The following is an 11,966-nucleotide window of genomic DNA, read 5'->3' on the forward strand; positions in this document are numbered from 1 at the left end:
ACTTAACCACCATTGTCCAAATCTTCAAGCCTCCAGTATGGCCTTGATTTTCTCAAGCTTTTCCTTGCTCCCATGGCCAGCATTTAGCAGATCAGCAACTAGTTTCTCAAGCTCTGTCTTCTCTTGTGCAAGAAGATCCATGTCCACCTTTATCTCTTTCATTGCCTTCCTGGTGTTGTGAATTATGTCTGCCTGGGCCTGAAGGATACACCTCTGTTCTTTTGCTAGCCTTAGCTTCTCCATCTTCATCTCCAGCTCTAGCTCTTCCTTCTGCTTCTCAAATTTCTCAGCATCCACTGCTTTTTGGTAGTCAATCTTGCCAACACCATCCTGCCAGTCAAACATCTTGCTAACATCATCAACCATTTTATGATACTCAGTGCAGAGATGATCATAGTCCTTCTTCAACTTGGCAGCCTCATCCTCATATGCATGCTTGTCTTGAATCCTTCCAAGGTTTTGCTCATGGAATTTTTCCCACAACTTGATGAGGCAGTTCTTAAGTACATCAGGCCAGGCAGGATCAACCCACTGAACTACACCACAATTCACACCTCCCTGTAGTTTGATCAGAGAACACATACTTCAGAAAATGCATAAATTCAGTTCTAACTTCAATTCAAAAAGAGGATTGGTACACAAGGAGGACATGTAACCATAAATTCAGTACTAAATTCAGTTCAAACAAAGTTAATGTACAAATTCAGTAACCACTGGGCATAACTGAATCCACTAGGCATAACTGAATCCACTAGGCATAACTGAATCCACTAGACATTAACTGAATCCACTAGGCATAACTGAATCCACCCAGCATACTCAATTACTCATCTGAACAGGGCATCTATAGAACCTCCTCCCAGTGTTAACACCTTCAAAAGCAACACACTTCCTAAGCTTCATATCGTGCAGAGTACACTTGGCAACTTCCTCCATGGGAGCACCACACCAAAGTGGCTCAGGGATGGTGTCAGGTGTGTCCTACATGCAGTAAAAGGTAGATCAGAACCAATGCATCAACTAGTTCAACTTGAGTCAAGCTTTGCCTTGCTCAAGGTCAGATCAGACATCACAGTGCCATCCATACCCTAGATCAAAACTAATAGATAACCAAACCAAACGAATCCATCCATACAAATATACAGCTCATCAACCCTCATTCCCAAATCGATTCAACCCTAACCCTAACCCTAGATAATGACAGAGAGGAGGAGGATGAGGCTTACAAAGTACTCCATGTCCATCAGGTTGCCCCCCATGCTGTCGTCGGAGCTCTCATCCCCATCATTCCAAGAAGGCATCCTGGCCGGCGACGAGGAACTGAGGTGGTCGGCGACGATGGAGAGCTCGGCCAGGGGAAACAGAGCGAGGGGGGAGAGTGAGAGTGAGTGAGCGTGAGGGAGACAGAGTGAGGGCCGGATCCGTTTTCACCTGGTCGGGACGGCCCGTGCGCCCTAACGGCCGTCACCCGCGCGCCGTGAGCACTGTGGCCGACAAAACCCTGACGGGCGGGCCCCACATGTCATAACCCCAGTTAAAACTTAACCATTCGGCCACTTGGCTTTTTTGGAACAGCCAGCCACTTTTGTGGTAATTTTTTTGAAAAATTAAAAAAAGGTAGTTTTTCGGAACGATAGCCCGTAATGTGGTAGTTTTTTGCTATTCACTCGGTTTGCTGGTATACCCATGGCTACAACCTCATCATCAACATCGTTTTAAAATCACACTGTTCCAAAATATGCACACACAAACACACGTACACATATGCACACGCGGGCGCGCAGACAGGCAACCACGTACAACCATAGTCTCTCACACACAGAGAGAGGAAAAGAGACGCATACATGAAAAATTATAGAACGACCAATAAATAGCAATTTTTATTTATAAATCTGTTGACTTTGAGAAACTTGAGACACGTTTGCATCAGCCGAAAGTAAATCAATCCTCAAGGTTGACCCCCAACTTATATATGCAGTTAAAGCTCCATGCTTCTTGGTAATGATGATGATGATGATGATGATGAGCTCCGATCATGTCCTAACCCACGCAATTTTCCCCAAGACTTTGGCAGGCCGAGTCAGAAGTCCAGCAGAGTCAAATGGAATTGACCCGAGCCGCACTAATCCGGCGACACACTCTTTGGCGCCGAGGCCAGATTCTAAAATAGTTTGGAGGAAGAACCGGCTATCACTGAATGATTGAATCCCAAAAGTGGGAGGATTGTCAAAAAATACTGCGGGCAGCTTGCAGCCTCACTAGATCCACGGCGAGGGCTAGACGTAGCCGTGCACGCGTTATACGTACGGCGTCCCATGTGGCCAACAGGGCATGCGCCTGTGCAGCCGAATCACTGTTGCATAGGGCAGGGGAGGTTCAAATTATTGTGAGTCATTCGGGGAAGCAAAACATTGTGTGAGGGCATGGCATCGCTCTCCTAAATCGGACACCCTATCCGTTCACAGATTGATAGGGCCATCCACTGCAGTGATGCGAAAGTCGACCATCTACGGTCACTGATGCGAAAGTCGACCATCCAAAGTTGTTCTCTAAACTTTCGTCTCTTTTCTTAAGTCCACAAGCTTAAAATAACCACGTATCAAATTATAAATTATTGAAAATGTTCAAATACGACAGTAGTTTTAATTTAAATATTACAATTCACTAAAGGTTCAAATTAAAGCAGTTTAAACTTGAAATCAACTAGCAAGTATGTTCTAATTGTCCCCTTTAACCGCTCATAGGTGCCCATTCAAACCATCCTTGAATTGCTCGATGGCTAATTTGTTGACACATTTGAACAAACTTATCAAACGTGACCGGATTTTGATTTGGAAGATCGATAGGATCACCCACGTTCTCAAATTCAAAAGCTACGATAACATCTTCACGCTCATCCTCGACGATCATGTTGTGCATGATCACACAACACGTCATCGCTTCCTACAAGGTCTTGGAATACCATTATTTAGTAGGTCCACGAACAACTGCAAAACAGGCCTAGGGCACTTCAAATGCCCTCATCACATCCTTTCTAGATGGTTCTTATCTTTTGTCAAAGTGACACCTTTTTTGCCCAACTGACTTAGAGATGGTCTTGATAAAGGTAGCCCACGAAGAATAGATAAAGGTAGCCCACGAAGAATAGATACCAAAATAACCGCGTATCAAATCATAAATAACTAAAAATGTTCAAATGTGACAGTAGTTCTAATAAATATTACAATCCAATAAAGTTTTCAAATTAAAGCAGTTTAAACTTGAAATCAACTAGCACATATGTTCTAGTTGTCCCCTTTAACTGCTCATAGGTGCTCAATCAAATCAACCTTGAGTTGCTCGATATCTAATTTATTGATACATTTAAACAAACTCATCAAATGTGACCGGATTCTGATTTAGAAGATCGATAGGATCACCCACGTTCTCAAATTCAAAAGCTGCGACAATATCTTCACGCTTATACTCGACGATCATGTTGTGCATGACCATACAACAAGTCATCACCTCCTATAAGGTCTCGGAATCCCGTTATTTAGTAGGTCCACGAATAATTGCAAAACAGGCCCAGGGCACTCCAAATGCCCTCTCCACATCCTTTTTAGATGTTTCTTATCTTTGGGCAACGTGAGACATTTTTTGACCACCTAACTCAGAGATGGTCTTGATAAAGGTAGCCCATGGAGAATAGATACCGTTAACCAGATAGTAACTCATATTGTATTCATGCCCATTGACAGTAGCAAACAATGTAGACGGCTGCAACACATTGATGTCATTGTGAGACCAAGGCATGTGAAAGAAAACATGCCAAATCCAGAGATCATGTGATGCAATCTCTATTGGAAAAGGCAGTGACCAGGAGGCGCTTAGGCACGCTTAGGCGCTAGGCGATGGCCAAACGCCTCGCCTAGGACATAAATGGAAGTCTAGGCTGGGTAAGCAACAAGTTGTTTACCCAAGCGAGAAATCATGCCATATTGCACTAAAATGCCAAACATGACACATTCAAATGGTAGTAGCTGGTAGTTAACTTATTTATCTGGCCTAAATTAATATTAAGACACATATAATAAGCCCAATAACCCTGGTATTAGAATCTATATTACCGCCTAGGCTGTGCCTACGACGCTTAAACACTGCCTAGGCACTAGGTGAAGGCCAACCGCCTCGCTTACGCCTACCACTTTTTCCAACCTTCATGCAACTACTTCAAGAATGATCGTGGGTTTCTTAACATGGTCGTGATATTTTGGACAGCTCTTCCATCTTCAATGTATGCAGTCAAGAGATCCGAGTAAATATGTCCACGCTCTTGCTTCAGACATTATGCCTCTTGGTGTCTGCGGCAGTTGGTTCTCTCAAGTACTGAGGTCCAAACATCTCGACCGCGACAGTAGCAAATCTGACCATGGCGTCTCCGCATGTGCTCAGACATCCGGAGGTATTCGTCACACCAATCTGCGGCCGTACCATATGCAAGCATCCGCAATCCGGTCGTGCACTTCCACTAACCAGAGAATCCAATCCTTCCAATTGTACGCTTCTTCAAAATGAAGTAGTCATTAAAGGAGCGGACACCATGATATATGCGACAGAAGACATTTTTCGCATCTGAAAGCGCCAATGGAAGTTGTCAGCGAATAGCGCATTGGGGGGCAAAGTAGTTGTTTATCAATGTCAAATGGCCTCTTGCCCTGTCCTGATTGAGCACTTGATGACTCCATGAAATTGAGAAGCAGCTCTTCCGGACACTTTGCTTCAGTAAGGACCTCATGCATCATCGCCATTTCATCTGTGTAGTCCTTCTTGTCGGATGGGTCATCGGAGGACTCAACGTAGTGCTAGTATATGTATTCCGTGTCCGAATCAATTGCTTCAAAGAAGGGACAAAAAGAAATTAGAACAGACATTTCATCAAACACTTGTCAAGCGTGGTCACTACCATAAGGGCGGATGGTACCTGCGCGGTGGACGAACAAGAGGTGTGGACCGGTGGTGGAGGGTAAGCGGCGTGGAGGCCGGGTGTAGCGGTAGGGGTCACAGAGTTTCGGGAAGTGCTTGGCGGGCGGCCGGGATGGTAGAGCGGCGCCGTCAACGAAAGAGGAAGCGGATGCAGAGAAATAGTTAAGTATGGAGGCGTGAGGTCCAGACGTGCCTTGTGTCCGGACTCTTGCAGAGCCCCCGATTTATTTCCAATTTGCGGAGAAACAGACGGCCGGACGGTCCACTGACCAATGCAGGACACCGTTGGCTGGTAAACTGTGTCTGGATAACTCGGTCCGGAGGGTTCGCGGCCAGTTTAAGGGTCCCTAGCTCCAATCTCACAGGAATGTTGTTAAAAACGTTTGTGCGTCGTGGCGGTGCTTCATGTAGGAACAGGACCATGAACACACACACCCCACCTGGCATTGCGTTTGCTTGTCTTGTCGAATAATACTTTCTTTGCCTCAAAATAAGTGTTTCGAATAACTTTGATACAAAGTTATACTAAGATTGTGACACTTAATACTGAGGAAGTAATTAAGAAAGGATTCTCCATGATTAGCCGTGTGATCGTTCTGCGGTTGGCGCAGCTTTGCTTGTTTGTACAAGTCGGCAAGTGGAATTCATTCGGTTTATGTTGACTAGTTGGCCGGACTAGCCTGGCTGCCGTGGGTCAAGTTCAACGAGTCAGTCGTCAACAGCAACAGCGACACCGGCCGCAGCAGCAGGTGTCTGACTGTCTTCTTCCCCTTATCCGTCCCTTTCCTCCCTCCAACCCCCGCCTCCTCAATCGCTACAAGTAACACACACGCGCGCACACTGGCCGAGGAATCGTAAAAGCCACGACTTCTTCCTCCTTCGTCCACCTTCGTCTCCCTCCCTTCCCCGCAGGCCGCTCACCCCCTCCCCTGCCTCGCCCCGTCGGATCATCCGCGCCGCTGCCCGCCCCCCGAGGTAATCGACCATACATATACTGCCAATTAGTTGATTGATCTTGCTCTTCCGTCACAGCTTTGGTTTGATTTTCCATGGCGGGAGGGAGGGAGTGAAACCCCCTCCCAGTAGCTAGCTGCCGCTGCCCTGCTCTGTTTTCTTGGTAATTGCCCCGCTCTCCTCTGCTTCCGGTAGAAGGAAGGAAGGGAGGAGATCCTCTTTCTTCCTAGGGTACACTGCTCCGCTGCTCAATCCGATCCGCAATTGCATCTGAACCTACCAACCGTGCGAACAGTAGCAAGTTCTTTTTGGGATTCATTCACCACGTACAGAATTGATGATACATTTGGCTGCTTGCCTGCTTGTGTTCACCAATCCTACCCCTCCCCCTAGATCGCGCCCTAAATCGTGCGACAATATAATACTGTGCCTCCTTGCCTGCCTGCTTTAATTTGCTTGTGTTCATCTTCATCCACATCCACCATGTGCCTCGCCCTCCACTGCTCTACTTCTAGATCGTGCAACAATATAATACCTGCTTGATGGTGGTGTTTGTTGGAGTGAACCTTGACTTGGGGCCTGGCGGCTAAGCTACTTTACCATTCTTTACTACCAAATACCAGTTCATCGTCCACCAGCTTTCTTGACTATCATGCTCCCCAATTCACACGCACCTTAATCTATCAGGAAACCAAATCGGTCGGTCAGTGCTTCACCGCAGCTGTCCACCGCAGCGGCGCGGCGACGATGTGGTGGCTGCCGCCTTGCTTCCACGGCGGCAACGCGGCCAAGGGAGAAGGCAGAGACCGCTTCGACCCCAACCCCGTGTCGCCGGCCGCGGCCTCGGCGCGGTCCATGAGCACGGCCACGTCGTCCACGATCACTGCCCCGTCCGGCTCCGACCTCACCGGCTCCATCAACGCCTCCGACATGAGCGCCGACTCCATCCAGCGCCCGCAGCAGTACCCGAGCTTCGCCGACCGGCCCGCCAACCTGCGGGTCTTCACCTACGCCGAGCTGCGGGCCGCCACCCGCAACCTCAGCCGCTCGCTCATGCTCGGCGAGGGCGGCTTCGGCTGCGTCTACCGGGGCGCCATCAAGGTCGACGCCGCCGCCGGAGACGAGACGCCTCCCCCGATGGAGGTCGCCGTCAAGCACCTCAACCGGAACGGCCTTCAGGCAAGATATATACAGATATACTCCACCAACTACATTTGCACATTGCTCTTTGGTGGCTCTGTCCGTCAGTAAAATTAATGGCGAATTTGATGATCTTGATCAGGGGCACAAGGAGTGGCTGACGGAGGTGAACGTCCTGGGCATCGTGGACCATCCCAATCTGGTGAAGCTGGTAGGCTACTGCGCCGACGACGACGAGCGAGGAGCGCAGAGGCTGCTGGTGTACGAGTACATGCCGAACCGGAGCGTGGACGATCACCTGTCGGGCAGAGCAATCGGGACGACTCTGTCATGGCCTATGCGGCTCCGGGTGGCTCTCGACGCCGCCAAGGGGCTCAAGTACCTGCACGAGGACATGGATTTTCAGGTACTTCTTCTTCTGTGCTTGGATTGAAGCCTGAAGCATCTGAATGAATTGAACTGAAGAACTGAACATGAACTGAATTTGTAACATTGCGTTGCTCAGATAATTTTCCGGGACCTGAAGACATCAAACATTCTGCTGGATGAAGACTGGAACGCCAAGCTTTCAGACTTCGGCATGGCTAGGGAAGGCCCGACGGAGGGCCTCACACACGTCTCCACAGCGGTAAGAAAATGAAGCTTGTGCATTCAGAATCAGATACACTATGTTTTGTAGATGAAAATTTAATTCAGATACAGGTCAGAAGTACGTACGAAATGGATTATGACATGTATGATGATATTGAGGTATCTGCAGGTGGTTGGCACCCTGGGGTACGCGGCACCGGAGTACATCCAGACGGGGCGGCTGAACGCCAAGAGCGACATCTGGAGCTACGGGGTGCTGCTCTACGAGCTCATCACGGGGCGCCGGCCCATCGACGGGGAGCGGCCGAGGGGCGAGCAGAAGCTGCTGGACTGGGTGAAGCCCTACATCTCCGACACCAACAGGCTGAGGCTGATCGTGGACCCCAAGCTGGAGGGGCGCTACAGCATCAAGTCGGTGGCGAAGCTGGTCACCGTCGCCAACCGCTGCCTCGCCAGGCTGCCCAAGGCGCGCCCCAGGATGGGGGAGGTGCTGGACATGGTGCAGAGGGCCGTCGACGTCGACGGCGCCGCCGCCGCCGCCGGCGCACCTCCGCTGCACCATTACAGCAGCGGCGGCGGCAGGGAGGAGGGGGGCAGCTCCAAGCTGAGGCAGGAGGGCAAGAGAGGGTTCCGTGGTCAGTGGCGAGGTGGGAGAGGAAAAGGGCCGCTCATGTGCTGAAGCTAGTCTAGTTAAGGCGATGATTAGATTTTCCAGGATGCTAATTTATTCTAGCAAGTCGAGTGAATTCCAAAACCGCTATATTTGAAGTTTTGACACGGTTTTGGTACCACATTTCTTGAGCGCCCCAAAAATCCAGCGCTTTTCTTATAAATTTTCTCGATAAAAACAATTAACCGTTTTGCGGCAGTTAACACGATTTCTAACATGGGTGGCCCGCTAGTTGCCACCTCGGACTAGCCAGGCGGAGAGGGGGTTGACGTCCGTTAGGTCTATTCCCCCCCCCCCCTCTCTCTCTCTCTCTCTCGCGCGCGCGATGGCGGTGTCGGAGGGACGGGTGGCGAGGGTGATGGGTTCTCGGAGGTAGACAAATGGCTCGATAGTCGTAGTTTGCCGACGTAGCGAGCCCTTCGCTGGAGCAATCCCCTTCGCCCCTTTGAAGCCGGAGTGGGATATTGAGCGATGGCCCTGGCACGCATGATAAGGGCTTTCGATGTGGGCAGCGGCCATCAGTGGGCTTCAGGGTTTGGCGGTGTTTAGTAAGTGTTCTTCCTCCTCCACCTCCCTCTATCCGTGTCTTTTTTAGGTATATGCCCGATTTAGGGTTAGAGTAAGTGGATTCAAATGAATCTTAGGGTTTAGGGTTTGGCTTGTGACATGATAGGAACTGTTAGGGTTACTGCATTTTTCTGGATTTAGAGTTTAGGGCTACTGTTAGTGCATATGTGTGTGAGTGTTAATGCATCCTTATAGTTTTTAATGGATTTAGAGTTCAGGGCTATGATTTATATGCATGATTGCTTGTTTACTCCATTGTACTATTAGCATATAAATTATGAGCTTGCTTGCTTTCATAGTGCATATGAGTGTTTGTTTATTGCAGTGTTCTATCTGAAAACAGTTAAAATCTATAACATAATTTAAAACTGAATCAATCAAATAGTAAATCTCTTAAAATTTTGTAGTTTGGATGATGAGATGTGGGAAATAGGGTACCATTTTCAAGGGAGAGAGAACTTGGAAATGAGTATTTCCCTGTCAGAAATCACTTCCATTAACATGTTAGCACTGATGGAGACCGAAGAGGGGTATACTGAAGCTAACTAGATGTTCTATGTGAAAGAATAGGGAAAGGGGGCAACAGGTATGCAGGTTATTGACTGTGAAGAGAGGGTAGAGGAGATGCTTGACTAGTATGTTGAGCATGAGGTGCTCAACATAACTATAGTTAAGGCTAGTGGGCCTAATCCTAGAGATTTGAATAGGGGAAACATCGTGGATGATCAAGTACCAATAGGCCAGGTTGGGGAATCCAACATTATTACTATAGATTAGCCTGGAGTATTGTTCCCCTTTGTCCAATCTAGTAGTGAGGAGTTGTATGTTGTGCCTATTGCTAGTGCACAGCCAGGTGAAGATCCTATTTATATTAACACACATGAGAGCATGAATTTTCAAAAGGCAAGGGGTAAAGAGAAAATAGAGGAATACTTTGGCCCCTATGATGATGAAGGGTTTGTTGATTTCAAGTGGTGTGAGTACATACAGGAAGATCATGACAAAGATATTGAGGAGGAAGATGAGATTATTGAGAAGCTGAGGCATAAGAGGAAGCAGGGAGAGGATCATATGCTTCACTTTGAAGGAGACATAGAAGTGGAAGAGATGTGCCCAGAGGTAGAGGACTCAGACAAGAACCTGAGACTCAACTTCCTCAAACATTCAAGAAAGTAGGAAATGCAGGTCCCACTACATTACTACAAGATCCCACCATCAAGTTGACATAGAGGTAATTTCTGATTTCATTCCATCATATGATTTAGGTTGTTTCCCTGGAGACTATGGCATTAGTGATTCAGATGGTGAGGTAGACCTACATTCTCTCCCACTACCTTCTGGAAGGAAGAGTCAAGAAAGAGGGCCAAGAATAGAAAGTGGTATGATGAGAGCAAGCCAGATGCCCATGAGAAACTTTGCTTGAGTTTTTGCTTCACTGATGTCTACCAGTTTAGAAGAGCACCGAGGAATTTTCGTATCATAATTCTCAGAAATTCCCATTACCATGGGAACTGCAAAGATAGGATGATTGTGCATTGCACCGAAAGGGAGAGTAGGTGTCCATTTTTTAAGACTGCGTCAAAAATTGCTCATGGGAAGAAATTTTGCATTAAGAAGATGAAGCTGCTGCACACGTGTGGTGCACAAGGAGAGAAAACTAAAGTGATAGTTGATTGGATGACTAGAACATGTGAGCAACAACTAAGAGATAATCCAGGCGCTGGAGTGGATGCAATCCTAAAAAGTACAAAGACTAAGTATGGTCTGGCAGTGGCAAAGACCAAGGCCTAGAGGGCAAGTGTCAGTGTAAAAATCGGCAGACCTCGGGTAGGGGGCCGAGCAATGAGACCAGATCAATCGGTAACATGAGACAATGGACACAGACAATGGTGCCAGAAAAGAGTGTTGATGACCCACAAGTATAGGGGATCAATCGTAGTCCTTTTTGATACGTAAGAGTGTCGAACCCAACGAGGGGCAGAAGAAAATGGCAAGTGATTTTCAGCAAGATATTGTCTGTAAGCACTGAAATTATCGGTAACAGATAGTTTGATAGCAAGGTGATTTGTAACGAACAACAAGTAGCAATTGTAACAAAGGTGCAGCAAAGTATCTCAATCCTTTTATAGCAAAGGACAAGCCGGAATGATCTCTTATAGTAAGCAAAGCGCTCTTGAGGACACACAGGAATTTCATCTAGTCACTTTCATCATGTTTGTTTTGATAATTTTACATTTTACATTATTAAGAAACCGGTCCCAATTCTCTTGACATGCAGCCTATCCACCTCATCTCAACATGCAACTATTCCATGTCTGCACTCATATGCCACAACAACAGATTTTTTTTAAACAATCACGCATGCCAATTCAGCAATAAATAATACTTCATTCATTTTTGCTCTGGTGCAAGGGAGACGCGCCCGTTTTTCTTTGTCTAATGAAAATATTCATCTTCTCTGCTGGTCTGGTCGTCTTCTCCACCATAGATGCAGAAATTAAATGCAAAGTCAATAATCTGAAACGAACTGATGGTGACTGAGGAGTCGTCTGCACCTTTTATACCACCACATCACCCTCATGAGATCTCCATACTTGAATTCTGCTTGCAGCCTCATACGTCTCCTCTCCTCCTCCTTCACTTCCGCATCCAGGAAAAGCAAATAAAATTCTCTCCTTGTGCCTGGTGTTCCCCATGCTAATGTGATGTGTGTGTCGTTGAGGTGGCTGATACGTCTCCAACATATCTATAATTTTTTATTGTTCTATGCTATTATATTATCTGTTTGGATGTTTTATATGCATTAATATGCTATTTTATATTATTTTTGGGACTAACCTATTAACCTAGAGCCCAGTGCCAGTTTCTATTTTTTTCCTTTTTTTTGAGTTTCGCAGAAAAGGAATATCAAACGGAGTCCAAACGGGATAACACTTTCGCGAAGATTCTTCTTGGACTAGAAGGAAACCAGGAGACTTGGAGTTGAAGTCGGAGGAGCCACGAGGCGGCCACAAGGATGGAGGGCGCGCCCAGGGGGGTAGGGCGCACTCCCCACCCTTGTGGGCCCCTCGTGCACCTC

The 11,966-nt window shown here is 47.3% G+C and overlaps 1 protein-coding gene and 2 pseudogenes across 1 annotated transcript; 2 read left to right on the forward strand and 1 right to left on the reverse strand.

Moving 5' to 3' along the window:
• Nucleotides 1-24: 24 nt before the first annotated feature.
• Nucleotides 25-936, reverse strand: LOC147987272 (uncharacterized; annotated as a pseudogene).
• Nucleotides 937-5,771: 4,835 nt separating this feature from the next.
• LOC125534373 (serine/threonine-protein kinase PCRK1) lies at nucleotides 5,772-8,443 on the forward strand. The gene is made up of 5 exons (XM_048697625.2): nucleotides 5,772-5,940; nucleotides 6,607-7,098; nucleotides 7,202-7,465; nucleotides 7,565-7,687; nucleotides 7,820-8,443. Exons 2-5 carry the CDS (start codon nucleotides 6,667-6,669, stop codon nucleotides 8,327-8,329), a joined length of 1,329 nt encoding a protein of 442 aa, XP_048553582.1. The 5' UTR covers nucleotides 5,772-5,940; nucleotides 6,607-6,666; the 3' UTR covers nucleotides 8,330-8,443.
• Nucleotides 8,444-8,645: 202 nt separating this feature from the next.
• On the forward strand, nucleotides 8,646-11,454 carry LOC147987273 (uncharacterized; annotated as a pseudogene).
• The last annotated feature ends 512 nt before the right edge of the window (nucleotides 11,455-11,966 follow it).

This window comes from Triticum urartu, chromosome 2A (assembly GCF_056163025.1).
Source record: "Triticum urartu cultivar PI428250 chromosome 2A, HENAU_Tu73, whole genome shotgun sequence".
Lineage (NCBI taxonomy): Eukaryota > Viridiplantae > Streptophyta > Magnoliopsida > Poales > Poaceae > Triticum > Triticum urartu.

Excerpts from the sequence above, each read along its gene's own strand:
- LOC125534373 (XM_048697625.2), top strand. The coding sequence starts at position 6,667 with ATGTGGTGGCTGCCGCCTTGCTTCCACGGCGGCAACGCGGCCAAGGGA. Across the intron at positions 7,466-7,564 it reads ACGAGGACATGGATTTTCAG|ATAATTTTCCGGGACCTGAA; the intron begins GTACTTCTTCTT and ends TGCGTTGCTCAG. Across the intron at positions 7,688-7,819 it reads TCACACACGTCTCCACAGCG|GTGGTTGGCACCCTGGGGTA; the intron begins GTAAGAAAATGA and ends AGGTATCTGCAG.